Here is a 21,435-nt window from a genome sequence, read left to right as displayed (position 1 = left end):
AGAATATTTCACACGTCTGAGACTAGGGCCGTGTATTGGACAAAAAATGTACATCAATATATTACAACTCTATACAAATTGTGATATACACTGTGATATAGTGGGAGTGAAAGTGAGCGACACTATTTGTAGTGGCACATCATTTTCTACATACAAGGGCCCTAAAATCAATGGCATGGTATTGACAACAGCAATTTCAGAATTAGGTTGGATAGGTAGGGATTAAATTTTCTTTGTTATACAATTAATAGAATGCAAATAAAGTAAGCATTATTGTCAATTAATTTTAAAAAAACAAACATCATCAATGGTAAATGAAAGTCTGGGCAGATTTTAACTTAAACCAAGGAGATAATAAAAAAACTCGATGTACATTTTTACCCAACATACCAGTTCTTAGGGGATATGTATAATTTGAAAAGCATATTGCAGTAAACTAGTATACTGGTCACACTCCGGCGCAGCGATGACTTAGCATAACATCACTGCCACAGGCTAATTTACATATCACGTGACTGGACTTTTCTCTTGTTTGTAAACAAACGCACATGTTTAAAATAAGCAGAGACTGGCTTTACACAAGCTTTTCGGTGCGCTCTTCACAATGTTTTACATTGTAACATATATATTCTTCTACAACTTCAACAGTAAGGTTTATGACAGTACATATTAGATATCAAACTGGCTGCATCGTTTGCTCTCCGTCGGCTTCAATGGCAGCACGTGGAGCCGTACAACCTATGTAAACAAACGATCGCTACGCAAATCGAAATGGTGTTACATGTTTTAGGATATTTTCCCAGTGAAACTAAACCATTCTATCAAAGATGTTTAATTAGATGTGTAGACTCGTCAAAAATAAAAGAGTTAAGAAATATGTACATTATATTGAATGGACGGTGCAAGATGTGACGAATCTTTCTGGCCTGTGGCAGAGGTACTATGCTGGCTGGCCGCATGGACTGACTGAGTTTGGTTTTTACGCCGCTTTTAGCAATATTCCAGCAACATCACGGCGGGGGACACCAGAAATGGGCTTCACACATTGTGCCCATGTAGGGATTCGAACCCGGATCTTCGGCGTGACGAGTCAACGCTTTAACCATTAGGCTACCCCTCCGCCCCTGGAGAGTGGAGAGTGGTATACTGGTATTACCATGCAGTCTCATCTGAGATTACTGTGTTAGTGTATGACTGTAACTGACTTAGTTGAGGGGTCTCTCCCAGTGTGGATACCATGCATGTCTGCATACACAGTATGTGACGCATCAGTAAGGCAAGACAACATATTTGTGATCAACCAATTGAATAGTAGAAGAAATGACAATTCAGACTGGACAAATAGTTGTGAAATGAAACTATGTCATCAGGGTAAGCAATGACTGGTGAAGTGATATTTAAATTATGAGACAATGATTTCAATAAATAATGGATTCTACAAGTCATAAACAATATACACACAACAAAACAAACCCGCGACAAATGGCAACATTCAGTTCTGCACATTTTCAAGGCAACATTTCTCAAGTATATTGTTCATATCACTAGAAACACTGCATACAAACATTAAAAATTATACTTGCATTTTAACCATGTCACTTTTATGACTGTATTGAAGGTAATTTGTTAACCTTTAATATCTATTAGTGTACATCCGTGCCCCACTCAACAAAACAATGTTAGCGCTACAATGATCATAAGCCTATATTAAAGCACTGGAGATATGATCACCTTAATGCTAAGATTGCTTTGTGGGATGGGCCCCTGATGACTATGTCGAAACCATTTGGACTACTCTTTTAAGGAAACACTTAAAAAATACTAATGTCTCTGTAACCTTGTTCCTCTTGTTAAACGTAATCAAACTACCACTTCTACCACAAGTATAGCAGTGAAGAGTATATTTGCAATAAGATCACTTTGTGGAACTGGGCCTTGAAAATAATCTTTGAGTACAGTTAAATGCGTATGCAATTGTAGAACAAAATAAATTGAATCTGAACCTTGTAAAACGCAATCACACAATTGCACATACTCCCATCCTCAAGGCTTTAATTTCAGGAAACTTACACCAGTCCCTGGATCCATCCCCATGACTCTCACAATCTATTATTATCTGCCCTTGAATTTCATAAGTCAATTTGAAGTGCATAGCTACTCAATCTAACAGTCAGAATGCAAGCTACAGTGAGTGAGTTTAGTTTTACTATGCTTTCAGCAATATTCCAGCAATATCACAGCAGGGGACACCAGAAATAGGCTTCACACATTGTACCCATCTGGGGAATCAAACCCGGGTGTTTGGCGAATGCTTTAACCACTAGGCTACCCAACTGCCCCTCAAATGTGAGCTACAAACCAGCCTCAACGTTTGATTGGCAATATTAAAACCATTGCAGGCAGTCATACTGAGTACAATAATTTAAAAAAAATTCAACACTGAAAAACTGACACACAAGACAAAGCCCTCTAAAATACTTCAGAAGGAAGACATGTCTTCATACAGAGCTCCAGATAAGATTTAGCTCATGTGGGTACTATAGCCACTGTATTTTTTTGGAGTGGGTATTATGAATGTTGAGTGGGTATTTCATTTTCCGTTACCCACTGCTTTCAAATATGTGCGTATTTCAGTCATTTTACTCACCTAAATATTATGTCATTGAGTGTAAGTTTACTAAGCAGTTATGTTCTGCCTTATGTTATACCTAATCAAAACCAACTTAAATATAATGGAAATGATTTCATAAAAATCACTCATCCTATACTGACAGTACAACACTTGTCCTATACTAAAAGTACAACTTAATAGCAATCGATGTCTTTTTCATTACGCGAGCGATTTTTATAAATATTTTCCGTACGCATTTGTTTTAAACTTTTTGCGTATCTAACATTTTAAATGCGTGATTGGTACGCAACAATTATTTTTCAATGCGTAATTGGAAATGTTCTATGCATATTTTACCCAGATACGCAGCTTATCTGGGCCTCTGCTTCATATTCATTAAAACTGGTGGTGCCAAGTCCTCCCTAAAACATTGCCTTTGTCTTTATCTCAAAATATGAATGGCCAGTATAATGTAAATGAAATTCAAGGGCAGGTAATTTGAAATTGCGAGCTTTACAGGGTCTAATCCAGGGTTTAGTGTAGGTTTACTGAAATGCAACCCTGGCGATGTAGAGGGATGACAGGTTCTGTGAAGGATCTATGATTATGTCAACAAGTAAGGCACTAACATTGATATGAAAGCCATAACACTATACATGATCACAATGTAGCTAACAATAGCAAACACGCAGGTCAATTCATGACCCATTGGTCAGTGGAAAATATGTAAAATTAATGGACTTGTTCATTTTGTAATCATGCAAAAATGGTGCATGGAGATTCAAAAGAAGAAATAGTATACTGGTAAGATTCAATTTGTATACCAGGACATTTACAAAATACGACTTTCTTGAAGAAATATGTGATATATGTTGAGACTTTCTTGAAAAAAATATGTGAATTCTGTTGAGGAATCAAAAACATATAGTTTGCAGTTGTACAACTAACCAACTGTAAAATATATTGCAACAAAAATAACTTGTTGAAACCAAAAGTTGTTTCAGTATGAGATTCTATGACGAAATATTTAACTCTTTGAATTTTCTATGCTTGAAACAGGGCAATTATCAGTCATTCCATGAAAGTTTCTATTTCAATACTTCCAAGTATCTGTCATGGGCTGACACAACAGTGAAACCAGCTCTTGTATGAATAAACTGTGCCTCTAATGAAGATTCATTACTTATCAGCTGTCTATTTGTACATCATTGACTTGTATCAGTTGAAAGATATCCAGTATTGAACACATTAAACCTATCTGCCCTCAGAAGGGTCACAATATGTAAAGTACATTCTTTAGGTTAACAATTAATGCAACAGTGAGTGAGTGAGTTAATATTTAGCGTCACATCGGCAATATTTCAGCCATATCAATTAATGCAACAGACTATCAAAGAGAGACTAGACATTTTCCATGTTAAATCAGGTAAAAAGACTATGAACATTGACATGAAAATGAAATGTTGCAATCTGTAGAACATCTTATCCATTTCTAACCTTTACTTTTCAAACCTTGTTACTTTTTGTGACACGCAGACAGGAATAATGAAATAGAACAAGTGAAAATAGTGGCCTGGCCTAAATTTGCACTTGGTGGACAGTTTTGAGTGAAACACACAAAGATTGGCGTGACATTGAAGGTACAATAGGTGACTTGTGAGGTGTGTTTAGTAGTAGTCAGACACATAGGGTCTCATTTCCATCAATCCTTCCCATGACTGCTTGCAGTAGCACCGGATTCTCCCTGATGCTGGGTTCCATTCTCCACCACTGTATAAAACAGGAATATGCTTTAGTCCTACTGCCTGGTGATAACAAACTGCAACCTGAATCAGTTGCATATTACTGAATTGTATGTAATGACATTTATGGCAATCTACTACATGTTTCAACAAAATGAAATTGAATACAAAACAGTATTATACAATCTTGAACATAATTTCAGGATACATATTTAACAGTTTATTATAACTATCATTTACTTCATAAAACACAAAGAATTGTTATACTCAATAAATAGATAATGCCATTTAGAAAGTGGTCAAATGTAACATGTTATATGTATCCAGGATTCAAACAAACACTCTGTCACGAATACACTAATCAGCATTCAAATTTATCAGATTTCATTATATTAAAACTAGGGTAAACAGGTTATCATTGCTGTAACAAGTAAACGATTTTGGGATCCCAAGATTCAAACTTCAAAGACCACTCTATTATGCCCTATATATCAAACATTTTGATTTACACAGCTATCAAGGGCCCTCTTGCACAAAATAATCTTAGTTACAATCAATTTTTGGCACCTACAATTAGCTTTACAATCACCATACAATTGTCCTACTCTACCTTCACCAATTGATCTTATCTATTGTAAGATTATTTCTATTTAAGATCACAGTTTTTACTAAGGTCGAAATCTTCAACAGTGGAGGTACATATTTCTTAAACTCATCTCCTGTCTATAGTTGTCGGCAAACATGCATAGTGTGCTTTCCATACCAAAAGTGGAACTGATCACAGCACACTCCAGACACCCTCTATCCATCACACCTTGCACACTTTCCATAAAAGAGTGAGTGAGTGAGTGAGAGTGAGAGTGAGTTTAGTTTTACGCCGCATTCAGCAATATTTCAACTATATGGCAGCGGTCTGTAAATAATCAAGTCTGGACTAGACTATTCAACAAAATGAGCATCGATCTATGTTATTCGGATACGATGATATGTGTCAACCAAGTAAGCGAGTCTGACCACCCGATCCCGTTTGTCAACTATTACGACAAGAATGGGTTACTGAAGATCAATTCTAACCTGGATCTTCATGTGTTTTCCATAAAGGAACAAATATTTAAAGGAAACATTACTCGGATAACAGCATCTCAACTCTTTTCTCATTTAAGCAGGCATTTAGGAACACAGACGTTGTTATTGCAAGCAGAGAAATACCTACCCATGTTTTATGAAAATACTGAAGTACAAATGAATACATTCATACACTGTTTTGTGCAAGTGGACCCTCATGTACCGGTAAAACTTGGACAAAAAAACCAGAAAGACAAGCATGTAGTTACGTGACACTCACTAACTTACAAACACTTGTCTCCACAAAATGCTAACCCATATTGCTGCAGATTTGGCACAAAGTCGGAGTCCATGTTGCTGTACATTGACTGTGTTTCTCTGTCCAACTGTGGGGTGGAGTATGTCTCATCACAAAGGTCCATTACCATTGTGTTGTTAGACTGGGGGTCTAACGGCTGAGGCTGCTGTTGCTGATGCAAAAGAGGAATGAAACATGAGGATCCCTGCAAAGTTACCCTTCCACAACTTTTTCATAACGAACGTTAGCCTTCTATTTACATGGTCTGCTTTTAGTCCAAATTAAAACCAACACTTTGAGGGCCTCATTTTGAAATCAGAAGACTAATGCTGAATCAGTCTGAAGCATAAGTCCATGTTAGTCTGACTGATTGCCTGAGTTTGGTTTTACGCCGCTTTTAGCAATATTCCAGCAACATCACGGCAGGGGACACCAGAAATGGGCTTCACACATTGTACCCATGTGGGGATTCGAACCCGGGTCTATGGCATGACGAGTCAACGCTTTAACCACTAGGCTACCCCACTGCCCCTCCATGTTAGTCAATAAGGGCATTCATCTGGAATTCCTTCAACCTTAGTGTTGATTTTATATATTTTACATTTATAGAACAAAAACTGTAATTAAAATTACACAATGCTAGGATATATTTCTTTGGGTTAAAGTGTTCTGTATTATATTTTACTGATGACTGCATCAGAATTCATTCCATTATATTATTGTGAATGTTTGAACTTGATTGCCGGGGAAACGTGTGCACAGCTGATTGTATTTCCGGCTCAAATACACACCGTAATCTTAATCCCCGCAAATAATACAATGCCCAGCAAAAACAACTTAGAACTTAAAAGGTAAATGATCTTGTCTAGTGATGTTTAATTGCAAATTTGACGTCTTTACTGACAAAGTTGTCTTCTGTTGTTTCTTCACGCAAAGTGATACGATGTTGTTTTCTTACCCCTGGAAAAAAGTTTTACGAAAGGGTAACTCATAGATAAGCTGACCCCCTTCTATAGACTGTCTTTTTTTTATCCTCAAAATTCAGCTTATAGACGGTAATATACGGTAAGTATGGGTTGATGACATGTACAGCTAATAGATTTGATCAGTCAGATGTACCTGCTGTATTTCTGGGTTGAACGTTTCCTGCATCTGCTGTGCCTGATGTTGCTGCTGCATCTGCAGTGACTGAAAATGTTGCTGCTGTTGTTGCTGCATATACTGTTGTTGTTGCTGCTCTTGAATTTGTTGAAGTTGGGCCTGCTGTAGTTGGTGTATTTGCTCCTGACTCAAGGTTGCACATTCTGTAAGTGCTGTATCCTGAAGATCAACAGTAGCGTCATGAAGGAAATGGATAGTCAATTTCGGTGTAGGTACTGACAGGGATACCGCTATCAAGTACTTTCATAAAACCAGCTTTATCAAGTACTTTCATAAAACCACAGCAACTAATAATAATACTTCTTATTTCCTTGAATTTCTGAGGTGTTCTGTGCTTTATACATTAAAGGTCACATGCAACCAAAAAATCAAACATAATTAAAACACAATTATCACTTATTCATGACATTGTTGGTTATGAAAAAACATATAAACAAAATTATAAGCGTACAATCGCAAATCAAAAGTTAAATATTGTGTACTTGGGTTTACTTCCCAAGAAACGAAGCAGCCGGGATACCGAACCCAGTCAGAGCGGGTGGGTGTGCACTCAAGTGTAACGGCTGGTTCATTTGCAGATGCCCTCACAGCTCATTGGTGTGTATATATAGAGATGTTGGGTTTTGTAAATACATGCTCATTTTTTGTGTATAACATTTTGCAATCAACAGACATCATAACATGTCATGTGTTCAAGTATCACACCTGCCTGTCTGTGTAATTACATAATGTGACTCTGACAGAGACCGAACTCAGGCCATAAATCAATGCGTTTTGTTTATGGTATATAACCTGATTGGTGTTAAGTTCAAATTGCATGTGGTCAGTGATCGCAGTTGTGTATTGAATATTGTCATTAGCAGACAGGCAGGCAGACACATAGGTGTCAATAAAACAAGACATTGAGTTTTGTCTGTGACAACGACATATCTATATCACAGTTAGAAATTCTGTCAACGGTAAATAATGACATCGCTTTTAAGTATCTAACTGAGAAAGTGACTCGGTAAGAAGAACGTGTGGTGAAATAGACAAATGAATTTATATAAACAGTTTATTTACTGCCATAACATATAAAAAGCTCGCGCCTGTGAGATATCAACAAAAAATTAGGAAAATAGCTCACACCAAAGCCTTCACCGAGTATTCACCGGACAGCCCGCTTCCAAGTTGCACGAACCTATTTCACTGCGCACGTGCTATGAGCCAGCCCAGCTGTTGAAACCAGTTTTCCCCCGAAAAGTCGGGGGAAAATTAGTGAATTATTTGAACTCCGATTTCGTGCGGTTTTTTCATCGCGTTATTTTTCAACTTAAGTTGAATTTGCATTTTTGATGATTTGTTTTGGTAAGTCCATCCCGAAAGTGACAGAATCTGCAAAGTTGTGTTTTACGTTGCATGTGACCTTTAATGGAAAACTCTGTAGCCAGTATTCAAAAAGCTGATTTTATTTGAATTTGGGAAATACTTGATTTTAATCCTGATTGTAACCCTCAGTATCCAACACCAGAAACACTGCACTTCTGTTTCTAAATTCAGTTTAGAATCATTTAATTAACAGGCAACCTAGCTCTACTTTAAAGATATAGCATGTTCATCTCCTAATTGGATTTTAAGGTATATCTGAAACCACTGGCTACCCCCCTATACACTATACAGTAATGTAATTTTTAAAGTAAAATTGATATTTTATACTTATCCTGACTCATGATCATTGCTTATCTCCCTCTTCTATGCGAATGGTAGTGGAACACTTGAATCCTTTGTAGTTCCCTAAAGCGGACGTAAAAGTACACTCACCCACAAGTTACTTCCCTTTTCCCGTGCAAACAGTCATGTGACCAGCCTTACTTGTCACTCTCTCCTGATTTTTCTGCCCATGCACCTGGATCTACTGTGAAATCCGAAGTGTTTCCAGCGGGGAGGTTGAGAGGGCTTCTCCTCATGAGTCAGGATAAGTATAAAATATCAATTTTACTTAGAAAATTAAATTTTTTCCTTATCCTGACCCATGATCGCTGCTTATAGAATCCGACGGTGGTTGGTCAAGCCACTTCCTGGATTCATCAGCTGTACCTTAGATACGTCCCGTATCTCCCCCCATGGGAACTGCGTAACGGCATTTTCTAGATCCTACCCTTCCAACTTCCCTTATAACTCGGGGGGGGGGGGGGACTATCTTGTCTTACTTAAAGTCTCAGACAAGTCGGATCTTGTAGATTCATGTGGCTTAAGATATACTAGTATCTTCTTTTTACTAGTTGTCTATAACAACCCATAGATTATGATAAGATCTTTATCATAAATGAGTTGCGACCCCTTAACATACAGGTAAGATCTTTACCCATACAGTCTTTAATCACTCATGCTGGCCTAGTCTAGACTGTGCGCATGGACTTTAAAACTAATACTTTTCCCTAGTAAAAGTTATCAACAAGTCAACGTGATAAAGGGTGAGATTTACAACTCAGCACCTTTGTGGAACCATTAGTTGTTGTGCTACAACGAGAGGCCCAAACTGGTGAATGCCAGAGACATCTTCGGTGGCTATGTCTCGGAGGTAGTGGTTGGCAAACACCATATCGGACTTCCAGAAGCAGCCCTCCATAATTGATGATATAGAGCAATTTCCATGCAGAGCAAGTGTTGACGCCAGCGCTCTGACTTCATGTGGGTTGGAAGCTCTTGGAGGTTCTAGTCCTGCTGCTCTGTAAGCTCTTAGTATAACGGTTCTCATCCAAAATGATATTGTTGTTCTTGAGACTTCCACTGATGTCTCCGTCGACAGGGGGATGAATAGGTGCTTGAATTTTCTTATCCTTGTTTTAGTCTTTTGAAGGTATATCTTCAAGGCTCTGACAGGACACGAGGATAAGTCCTGGGTGTCCTCTGGACTGAGGATTGTGGATAACGCTGGTACATGGAACTGTCTATCTGGTTGACCAGGTAGCTGATTCTTTGCAATAAAGTCCCATCTAAGTCCTAGATTAACTGCAGCACGGTGCCCCATGTCGAATCTTGTTCGTCCAAAGTCCAGCGCATGTATCTCAGATATTCGAGCTGCCGTGGCTAGGGCAAGTAGGAACAGAGTCTTCTGCGTGAGTCGCTCGAAGGTCTGTTCTAGAGGTTCGTAGGCATCACTCATGAGATGAAGTAGAACTACATTCAGATCCCAGGCTGGTGCTCTGAATTTCTTTTGCTGGTCCTCCAGTTTAAAAGATTGCAGCAGAGCAAGTAGTTCTGGTACTTTCGTCAACTTGATGGCTGATTTCATAGTGATGACTGTACTGATTGCTGCCAGATATGTGGATAATGTCGAACCTTTCAGAAGGCTTGTATATTTAAGATGACATAGATATTCCGCCACTTGAGGAGGTGTAGCTTTCATAGCTTTGAAGCCTTTCCGCCTTGCATATTGTTCAAACTTCTGCCATTTGTCATCATACAAATTACGAGTAGATCTGCGTAACACTAAGGTTACTGCTTTCGCTGCTCTGACAGAGTATCCCTTTTCTTCAGACAGGTTTTAATACAGGTCTTTAATCACTCATGCTGGCCTAGTCTAGACTGTGCGCATGGACTTTCAAACTAATACTTTTCCCTAGTAAAAGTTATCAACAAGTCAACGTGATAAAGGGTGAGATTTACAACTCAACGCCTTTGTGGAACCGTTAGTTGTTTTGCTACAACGAGAGGCCCAAACTGGTGAATGCCAGAGACATCTTCGGTTTTGATACGGTCCACACGTGTAGCTGGAACAGTGTTGGGTTCCTGTGTACTTATTTGGTGTGCGGATGTCTGAGTAGGTTCGGCCATTCTGGTAGTTTGAGGGTTGGACTTCCAAAATCTTCTATTAGGTCTAGACCATACTCTCGCTGGCCAATAGGGCGCGATCAAAGTCAGTTGTAGCGCCTGTGTCTGTTTGATCTTCAACAGTACTTTCGGTAGTAATATCGGGGGTGGAAACGCGTATGCCCATGATGTGCTCAGTGCATCTGTTGCCCAGGCTTGAGGATCTGGTACTGGTGAGACAAACGTCTGTAGTTGTTTGTTGAACCTCCTGGCGAACAGGTCCTATTTCCCTTATGATGAGCCGGAATGCTTCTGGATGGAGCATCCATTCGCTGGGTGACGGATGAAATGGTCGGGAAACAGCCTCTGCTAGTACGTTCTTGGCTCCCGGTATGTGACACGCCTTTAACCAGATGTTTGCATCCTCTGTGATGTTGAACAACTGGAATGGGAGCTAAAGTAGGCATGGCGTTCTTGTTGATCCTTGCCGATTTATGGAGAATGCCACTGTAGAGTTGTCCGTGTGGACCATCAGCATTCTGTTGTTCAGCAAGCTCGACTATAGTTCTACGGCGTTGATCACAGCTTTCATTTCCAGCAGATTGATGTGAAGATGCTGTTCTGTTTTCGACCACTTCCCTGATGCAACTTGGCTGTTGAGATGCACACCCCATCCCTGTAGCGATGCATCTATGTAAAGATGTGTGTCGAAGGCCAGCTCTTGTAAATAGGCCCCTCCGCAAACATTCGACCTGCGAGTCCACCAAAGCAGGTACGTTTTGAGGTTGTCTGGTAGCGAGATAGGGTCGACGCTGTCCAGATGTTTTGCCAGGAATCGTTGCAAGGGACGTAGTTGTAATCATCCTGTTCAAGTCAAGTCATGCACTGAGGGTTAGTAGACAGAGTAGACATTGCCATGTTCGTAGCGTTAACAGAGAGATGATTGCTTGAGGAATCATGGCTTGTATCTTGACCCAACGATCTTCTGGGACCACAATCTGATTCTGCGTTATGATGAATCTTATCCCGAGAAATTGAAGATCTTGTTTTGGTTCCAACTCTGACTTCATCAGGTTCACTAGCCATCCTAGTTGTGTGAGCAACTTGATTGTGAAGTTCAGCTCATGTCTGAGTTGATTGGCATTTTGACTAACCTGTATGCCGTAGTCCAGGTAAAAGGCACTGCGTAGATGATGTAGGTAGGCGACTATGGGCTTGGTTATTCGTGTGAATAACCACGGAGCCGACGATATTCCTAACGGTAGGACGTTCCATTGGAAGTGCTGACCTCTGAATAGGAATCGTAGATATTTTCTTGATTCCGGATGTATTGGGATGTGCAGATATGCATCCTGAAGGTCAATGCTGGCCATATAATATGCTGGATGGATGAGCAGTCTGAGTTGAGGTAGGTGGATCATTCTGAACCTTTCTGGTTTGAGTAGATAGTCTTGGTTGAATTTTCGCATGCTGTAAATCAACCTGAATTTCTGTGTCGAATTCTTCTTGGGTACTAGGAAAATTGGGGAGTAAAAGCCTGGCGTGAGATGATGTTGATCTATTCTCTCTACTGCATGCTTGGTTAGAAGCGAGTTGATGGCTTCTTGTAGCTTGTCTGCTTGCTCGTCGGCATAGTTGAAGACCATCGGTCTGAGGGTTAACGGTGGTGTGGCCTTGAGCTGCACTCTACACCCTTCTCGTAGTACTTGCGAGACCTAGTCGTCCTCCAGTATTCCCCAATTTTCCCAGTACCTTTGTAGACGTCAACCCACTGTCGATGGTTCTACAGGAACGGCTGGGGATGGAAGCATCCAGTCGTTTCCGAACCCCAATTTCAGCGTCTAGCTCCTCTGGATCCTTCTGGGAGTACGTCCTCTCCCTGAGTTCCCTCTGTAGTTTCCGGATGGGCGACGAAAAGAGCTTTTCCCGGATCTGAAACTGGAGTATTTCTTCTCCTTAGCCTTCTGGATACCGGAACATTTCGACATGCTGTTGTACTTCTGTGAAGTATGACGAATGACGTTAGCTAGAGTGTCTATAGATTTGATCATCATAACTTCCCTTAAATCGTGAGTAGCTTCCTTAGCTGCTTCATCTATCTTGCCTCCGAAGACAGTGGGCGCCACCCAAAGAGCTCTAAGTAGCAGTTGGGTAAATCTGTCGCTCCAGGAACATGATGCCAGTAGACCTGGTCTCTGTATCAAGGTGAAACCTGCCAACGTTGAGGCCAAATGGTCCGATACAAAGTATTGGTCCTTCTTCTGAGTGAGCAGAGCCGATAGTATCATTCTATCTTCTTCCGAACTGGGGTTCTGGATCTTCTCGTCGCGGTATCAAGTTGGGCCAACCTTTTGTCCTCCATCTTGTAGATCTAGCTAACTTCATATTCTCATCTAAGTCCAGCGCTCGCATAAAGGGGTCCATATGACGTAATGGGAATTTCCTCGCATTAAATGATGGCAGATGCTGATTCTGGAATCTAGTAGCTTTCTCAAAAGCCGAGCGCAGGTTCGAAGGCACCTTGAATATAGGTTCAATAGGAGGGATCGTCACCGAGTCGAAGTCTTCCTTGCACATCTTATGTGTGTAAGCTTCATCCAATTCCTCAGAGGGAGACTCTTAAGTTCAGTCCATTAGCTATCCAAGCTGTAACCTCCGCTTCTGAGAAGACGTGATCGCCGTGTTCATCAGATAATTCTTGGTCCGTAGAGCTATGCCTTTCGCGAATCCTCTTTCTGCGAACCTTCCTTTCACGAACCTTGGTTTCGTGAACCTCTATCTCGAGATCCATCCCTTCTTGAACCTATGTCTCGTGATCCATCCCTTCTCGAACCTCTGTCTCGTGATCCATCCCTTCGCGAACTCCGGTCTCACGAACGTTGCCTTTGTGAACTTCCTTCCCGCGAACCTTGCCTTCGCGAACCTTCTCTTCCTCAACATTCCTCCGAACGTCTGTGAGGGCTATGGGATCTAGATCTGGAACGGCTGGATCTCGGGGATGGCTTCCTTGGCGTTCTCGAACGTTGTGGGTTCGCAGACGCATTTCTCATAGAGTTAGTGGTCTTCGCGGAGCTTCCGTCTTCCTCCATGAAGACAGAGTCGTCAGACTGTGATGATCTTTGCCAACGTTGTCTTCAGAAGTCTATGAAGTGTATCTGGTTAGCGCAAATCTGAGGGTTTTGCGAACGCTGACAGTTGATATGAGGTTTTGTCGTGCCTTCGCTTCCTCGTCCAACTGTCGCTCCATCATGGCCACCATTTGGGTAGTAAATTGCCTCATGAAGTCGCCTGGATCGAAGTTCTGCGTAGACTGGAACTGATGCGGCGTCGACGAAGCATTCGCGAACGCTGAGGTGTTGTGTGCTTCAACTTCACTGCGTTGAGAAGTTGGTGGTTGGTTGTCAAACAGCTGGCCTGCTGTTGTAGTTGCAAGCGATGATCTAGTAGTCGAGGAGGTCGACTGCGTCGCCGATCTAGTAGGTACTTCAGGCAGAAGTAACGGTGGTTCTGCTTCGTGAGGTGGGATGAACTCCTCATTGAATGACCTCTAAAGAGTTGACTTGCTAGGTCGCGTTGATTTCTACGCTGATCTAGTTATAGATGCCCTTATCTGCATTGTGGATCAGAGGCCCAGATAAGCTGCGTATCCGGGTAAAATACGCATAGAAAATTTCCAATTACGCATTGAAAAATTATTGTTGCGTACCAATTACGCATTTAAAATGTTAGATACGCAAAAAGTTTAAAACAAATGCGTACGGAATATATTTATAAAAATCGCTTGCGTAATGAAAAAGACATCGATTGCTATCAAGTTGTACTGTTAGTATAGAACTAGTGATGTACTGTCAGTATAGGATGAGTGATTTTTTATGAAATCATTTCCATTATATTTAAGTTGGTTTTGATTAGCAATGACATGAGGCAGAACATACCTGCTTAGTAAACTTACTCAATGACATAATACTTAAGTGAGTAAAATGACTGAAATACGCACATATTTGAAAGCAGTGGGTAACGGAAAATGAAATACCCACTCAACATTCATAATACCCACTCCAAAAAGATACAGTGGGTACAGTACCCACATGAGCTAAATCTTATCTGGAGCTCTGGTGGATGATGAAGAAGCCTTCTTACTCTGAGAGGGCGTCAACTCATTAGTAGCAGACCTCTTTTTCGACCCCATTACAGACAACTACTCCAGGTTTATCAACCGTGACTTGTGATGACTTCCTCACCCGATCCATGGCACGTCTAAGACAAATATTGATTAAATTGTAGATTCGATAAACCACTGCAATAAGTACAACGCAAGGTGGAAGAACAAGGCTTAATGCACGATGGGCATTGGGGGTGAGGATCAGCCACTGATAGCCGGTACCTGCAAACACTGCAAGATTTCATGAAAAGTAAACAAGTTACATAACAATGAAAATATGTCACAAAATACAAACAATTTCTTCAATTTCTTTACATATAATACAAGTTAGTTATAGCCAAATACCATACTCAGCGTAATTTCGATAAATAGGATCTAAATATAAAGGTTATATGCCGTATACGGGACTCAAGTGCTTGTCCAACCATCCGCTTGGGCGAAAAGGGAGAGAGTGACAAGTAAGGCTGGTCACATGACTGTTTGCATGGGAAAAGGGAGGTAACTCGTGGGCGAGTGTACTTTTACGTCCGCTTTAGGGAACTACAAAGGATTCAAGTGTTCCACTACCATTCGCATAGAAGAGGGAGATAAGCAATGATCATGAGTCAGGATAAGGAAAAATTAATACGGTCTAAAAATGCTGTTTTAAGTGACTTTTAATTTTTATCAGATTCGTATCCTGCTCCAATATTGTCACATGCAGTGATAAAAGTAATATTTTAACCTCAGGATGACGTACTCAGGGTTTTACGTGACGCATAAATGTGTGTCCAGTACGCACAAATGTAGAGTATGGATGCAGAAAACAAATTCACTGCGTGACACACACTTTTATCATACAGACAACATATCTATGACTTTGCACAGTTTTGGCTGTTGCTTTCTGAGCAGTTACATGCATCATTTCATAAACCAGACCACAAGCTCAATGAGTCATTCCAGTCTCTAAAGAAATTATCAAAACGTACAGTTCTCTTCATCGTTACTTCACAGGACTCTCACATTGCCTGCAAGGGCCCCTAAAACTAATATTTGTGAGACGAGGTAAAACACTGCATACTGCTGTTTCAAAATTAATTGGTCTGCCAGCAAATCATGGGTATTAATATCTTTGTCTGTTGTAAGTCCCATTACTATACTACAGAATGATTTGTCTTCATGTGACAGTGAGTCTCTGCATCATCTCTTTACTGTCAAAGAAAGACACATTATAATGCAGTCATTTCAAAATGTCTGTCAGCTGTTCATTAACTACAGCTTGTAGTTACGAAGAAACAATTCATCAGGTCACATTGTTATTTCTTAGACTGAAATGAGAAAACCTGTACATTACCTGTTCAGGTGCATCTGTGGGCAGGATTGAGTTATGATTAATCTCCAACATTTCATTCATGGCATCTCCACATTCTGTAGGTTCAGGACATTGTCGCTTAGAAGACGCCTCCATCTGAAGTAGTAGATACAAAACTTTAGTTTGAGTTACCTTGATTCACTTAAATTACATTGTCTCATGCCAAACTGATGATATTTGTTTCAAAGACAGATTAACATGACATACTGGTACATCATAAATGTTTCAACTAAGCGTAAAGATGTAAAGGAGACAACTCTCTTTCTAGAAATATACTATTCACACTTTGCTAAGGATCTAATCATTGATTCAACAGAAAACTATGAAGGGTCTAATTTGGTTTAAATATCTAAGCTTATTGTAAGCATGGATCCTAGGTTTCAGTATGTCACTGCATCTTGTGGATCCCATACCTGCTATTGAGAGGTGTTGTGTATTTGTCAATGACTCGTTCCATGATTTGCAAAATGGTTGATTGGTGCCATGAAAACCATTTTAATGGTTACTCATGTATCAAGTGCATAAGGATAGATTTAAGTAGTTGTTTGCCTAAAGAAGGGTTACCAATTTACCATATCATTATTTATCCAGTTTTAAATGGATACAGTTTCAAATTATAAATCTATGTTTAAGTAAAGTTGGGAATTTTAGCAAAGTGTGACTTGTAGTATACATGGGCTGTTATAACAGCTTGTGACTCTTGTTGAAGTTGATGGTTTAAGTGAGTGAGTTGAGTTTTATGCCACACTGAGCAATATTCCCGCTACAGTCAGGCCGCGGTAATCCGGTCCTCGTTAATCCGAATCCCCCGACTTCCGAACGCTACTCACCGGGCACCAAATCATCTCCCTATATATTGTATGTAATTGACACCTCGTTAGTCCGATGATTCAGCTTCCGCCTCCGAACGCTGGTCAGTCGGAACGGATTGGACTAATTAAGTTGTTAACAGCTGCGTTAATCCGAACGATTGAAGTTGACCGCGCTGCTGACTGGTCCACCCAAAGTGACACGTTGTTTGTTTAGCGACTCATCCCTTTGATCCCTTTATCATAAATGATAGGGAAATTTCGATGAACACGCTGTTTGGGAAAGACTTCAATCCAGAAATATATGCTCGGTACCGAATTAAAATTATAAACTATTTTTCGCAATGTTATTGAAAACGATTCTCGGACACATACTTCGGCAGCGGGTCCACAATAGCATTGTCAAAGAGCAAAGTAACGATGTAAATTGAATAAACTAATGAATAAAATCCATAATTTATGTATAGGTAGCGATTTCTTGCTTAATATGTTCAAAATAGCATTATTTTACCCAAAACTTTCGTCTAAATCTAAAAGTTTTCGTTTACTTAGGTCACGTGTCTGATTTTGACCAATCACGACCCTTATAGCAGACTGTAGCGAAAAAGCGTCATTAGAAACCAATGTTTATCCAATAAAATCGCTTCTTACAACTGTGAAAATACTCTCGGCAAGGGTTCAGTGATGTTGTTGATGTTCAGAGCTTTGACGATACCCGACATCAAATGATTCGCCTCCCATGTTATTCATAATGACGCTCGGCAAACGGAGGTATTTTCCGTTGTTATGTCATGTTACCGGCGGGAAAGCCACAGATATCGGAAATAGGCTGACCATACATATTATTTAAGAAATCTTTTATAATAATTTTCTGATGACGTAAAAATGAAAATATAAAAAGAAAAAAGGCACGGGCATGTTATGACATGTCTCAAATGGAAAAAAAAAAAGCGCCATAGTTTTTTAATAACATTATAAAAATAAACTTCACATTTATCAACAGTAGGATTAGATCTTTTAAATGGTGTATGGGATGTAGTAGCAATAACGTTTTACAAGCTTATAATTTCCTTCATAAACATATAGGCTTCATCTCTGACCTCAGAGTCTCAATAGTAAGGAAAGATATCAAGGGGAAGTAACTCGGTGCATATACTGTGGTTTCAGCAGTACGAACGTTTCACTATCCGAACGTTTTTTTTAAAAAACCAAAGTGTTCGTATTAACGAAGTCTGACTGTATATGACGGTGCTCTGTTAATAATCGTGTCTGGACCAGACAATCCAGTGATCAACAGCATGAGCATCGATATACACAATTAGGATAGGATGACACATACCAACCAAGTCAGCAAGCCTGACCAACCGATCCCGTTAGTCACCTCTTACGACAAGCATGGGTTACTGAAGACCAATTCTAACCCAGATCTTCACGGGTTTAAGACAAACGTAACTTGTACTGGTACTTCAATGGTAATACGACCAATAAACAGGAAACCTAAATATTTAAGAATTATTTTGCATTATTTTGTTGGACGCAATGTAAAAAGATGTAATTTTTTAAGTAAAATTGATATTTTTATACTTATCCTGACTCATGATCTTTTGCTTATCTCCCTTTTCTTTTCGAATGGTAGTGGAACACTTGAATCAGAATCCCTTGAAGTTCCCGAAGCGGACGTAAAAATACACTCACCCACGAGTTACCTCCCTTTGGCCCTTTCCCGCGCAAACAGTCATGTGACCAGCCTTACTTGTCACTCTCTCCTGATTTTCTTCCCATGCACTTGGATCTGCTGTGAAATTCGAAGTGTTTCCAGCAGTGAGGTTTGGAGGGCTTCTCGTCATGAGTCAGGATAAGTATAAAACCTTTTTACTTGAAAAATTACATATTTTTTCTTATCCTGACTCATGATCTTTTGCTTATAGAATCCGACGGATTGGTGGTGGGTCAAGCCACTTCGTGGATTCAACAGCTGTCCTTAGATACGTCCTGTATCCCCCCCATGGGAACTGCGAAACGTCATTTCTGTGATCTTATTTTTCCAACCTCCGCTATATAGTCGCCTTCTCGTGAAGAACCAAATTCAAAAGGCACAGCATCTCGGAATTAAATCTGTTTACCTTCGTGATGTGATTGAGGCATGCAAGGTGAAATCTAGTGAGGATGATCTAGTATCTAGAAATACCCAGAACATCTTCAAGCGTAAGACAGACGCTGGCCTTTTCACTTCCACTGAACAGTTTGTTTAAAAAAAGGTGGTTATCTATATCCTCTTTGCATATTATACAAATGGAAACTTTTGAATTTGGAGATAAGTTCCAATTCATAAATAATTCTGTTGGTGTTCCAGACAGATCTTGCACCTTGGTCATCTAGTGTCCAAGTGACATTGTGGGCTGCAAGTTTCCCAACAGTAAAATGTTAGGCAGTAGGGGCACTTGACCGGCCCACATGAGGTGATGACAGCATGGAGATAGGACAGGGCTTAACAGGAGGGCCAATAAATATGCCTTTCACTTATAGCGTTATCTGATGGTTGTATGATGTGACTTCTAATTGGTAATGACCCCAGCACATGTAGCCCCAATACAGATGTTCTTAGTCTCTGAATCTCTGGTCTCCCTAGGGCTCCTTTTCAATATAAATGGGCTTGTTTGTTACTATCAAAATTATATATATTCAGAGACTAAGCCTTAGTCTAGTGTTTCCACTACCATTCGAAAAGAAAAGGGAGATAAGCAAAAGATCATGAGTCAGGATAAGAAAAAATAAGTTTGTTCAAATGCCTCAAAACATCATAACATTGAACAAATTAGCAGTACTCCAAACTGGCTTCCCTCCTTATTTTGTTCACAATGCAAAATTAATCCCTGATATCTTGAAACATTACCTGCAATTCTCTGTCACCTGCTTCAGTCCACTCATGTTTACGTTTATTGCCAAAAACTTGAAACACCTGAGCACGATTGGACCAGCCGAAGTGTGATGCTGGCATTGTTCTGGGATTAGTAATCAGTAATCAATTCTGAAAATGAAATTAACATTTCAAAGGACATACTATACACAATTACAAGCTTAATACCATGCCTAAAAGAGGACATGGGAAACACTTTAATAAGCACTAGCCATTTACCCAATACTGTACTGGCTACTGAACAGTTATCGACATATTTTAGTGGTATTTTCAAAATTACTCTGCGGTTCGTTACATTAATGAAACAAAATTAATACTGATACTAAATTAGCTATTCACCGATGTGTCCAGCCCATTCACTTCCGCCGATCATGTTTTTACATAACGCGGCAGAAGGGAATCATGGCAGTATAAATAGCTGTTTTCTCACAACTAACTGTAACAGTTATCGCCATTCAGAATTTCGCATGCCATTCGTGAAATAATATATATTGATATCATACAGTAACCTCAAATAATTGATTGTGAGACTATTTGAGTGTTTCTTTTACAGTAGGTTGATAGGGAATGAAACAATTAATGACATGTGAACTTGAAGTTGAACTTGCTATTATATAGGTCGTGGGACATCCCCCCGACTAAGTTAAATTGTTTTTATAGGTTTCATAAGTTTTTCTCTAATTTTTCTCTTATGTTACTTGCCATGAAGGATTTTCTTTTGCTGTCCTTTATTGTTGTCAAATACTGTGGGGAAAAATACCGGAATTGTAAGTGACCGGAACTGCGCATGTGTGATACTGATGTATTGGCGATAACTGTTACGCTGCAATAACTGTTCGCTAGCCAGTACATGAATTGGGGATATGGACAAACGTCTCTGTATTGAATAATGATAATATTTCACAATTACATTTAAATACCCAAGACTAAATCACATTCAGCATGCTCACTGCTGTTTATGAATATCAAGAAATTAACCAGAATCTTTACTCTACAATCCTTTTTCCCATTCAAACAGTTACTTGTGGATTTGGACTCTGAAACTTACATTCTGGACATGAATCTCCGGAAAACATGTACATTCTAATGAATAATAATTAACTCCACACATACCATGATTTTGTCTATATGTATACCAGCCCAAACGCTACAAACAACGAACAAAACATTCGAGATCTATTTAATCTGTAGGAGTAACTGAACTTAACGAAACATATTGTCACAGTCAATGTGCTGACTGAAGACTTTACTGCTCTGCTGACAATGTTTTTGTGCTGAGTCGGGTCCGATATTTGAAAACCAAAGCAGACGTCAATGTAAGCATGGCAAGTCATTTCAATTACGCAGTTACATACCCAGCAACAACAAGCAAACAATATGTCCTTTAATGTCCCAGCCAGTGTATATTCTTTTTAACTATTAAATGTAATGCGGAACATGTCACACCAAACACACAACAGAGACGCTCAAACTTAGCACGCCGGTGGCTTTGTTTGCCGCTTTCCGGTTTTGTACGATTCGGGTAAT

The 21,435-nt window shown here is 39.8% G+C and overlaps 1 protein-coding gene across 2 annotated transcripts; it reads right to left on the bottom strand.

Moving 5' to 3' along the window:
* Positions 1 to 2,909: 2,909 nt before the first annotated feature.
* Positions 2,910 to 21,427, bottom strand: LOC124257319 (forkhead box protein P2-like). 2 transcript variants are annotated; one of them, XM_046691355.1, is made up of 6 exons: positions 21,264 to 21,427; positions 19,885 to 20,019; positions 16,165 to 16,278; positions 6,836 to 7,036; positions 5,699 to 5,888; positions 2,910 to 4,381 (listed from the first exon to the last, which is right to left on the bottom strand). In XM_046691355.1, exons 2-5 carry the CDS (start codon positions 19,987 to 19,989, stop codon positions 5,703 to 5,705), a joined length of 606 nt encoding a protein of 201 aa, XP_046547311.1. In that variant the 5' UTR covers positions 19,990 to 20,019; positions 21,264 to 21,427; the 3' UTR covers positions 2,910 to 4,381; positions 5,699 to 5,702. The 2 variants fall into 2 exon arrangements, with proteins under 2 accessions (XP_046547311.1, XP_046547310.1); XM_046691354.1 differs by having other exon boundaries at positions 5,734 to 5,888; positions 21,264 to 21,426.
* Positions 21,428 to 21,435: the final 8 nt, after the last annotated feature.

The sequence above is a fragment of the Haliotis rubra genome, unplaced genomic scaffold (assembly GCF_003918875.1).
Source record: "Haliotis rubra isolate DU_JTF1 unplaced genomic scaffold, ASM391887v1 Scf658, whole genome shotgun sequence".
Classification (NCBI taxonomy): Eukaryota; Metazoa; Mollusca; class Gastropoda; order Lepetellida; family Haliotidae; genus Haliotis; species Haliotis rubra.
This window is presented reverse-complemented; position numbering and strand designations above follow the sequence as displayed.

Coding starts and splice junctions, on each gene's coding strand:
- LOC124257319 (XM_046691354.1), bottom strand. CDS start 19,989: ATGCCAGCATCACACTTCGGCTGGTCCAATCGTGCTCAGGTGTTTCAA. Junction 7,037..16,164: donor CCACAGATGCACCTGAACAG/GTAATGTACAGG, acceptor GTTGATCTTCAG/GATACAGCACTTACAGAATG. Junction 4,382..5,733: donor CCAAATCTGCAGCAATATGG/GTTAGCATTTTG, acceptor TGTTTTATACAG/TGGTGGAGAATGGAACCCAG.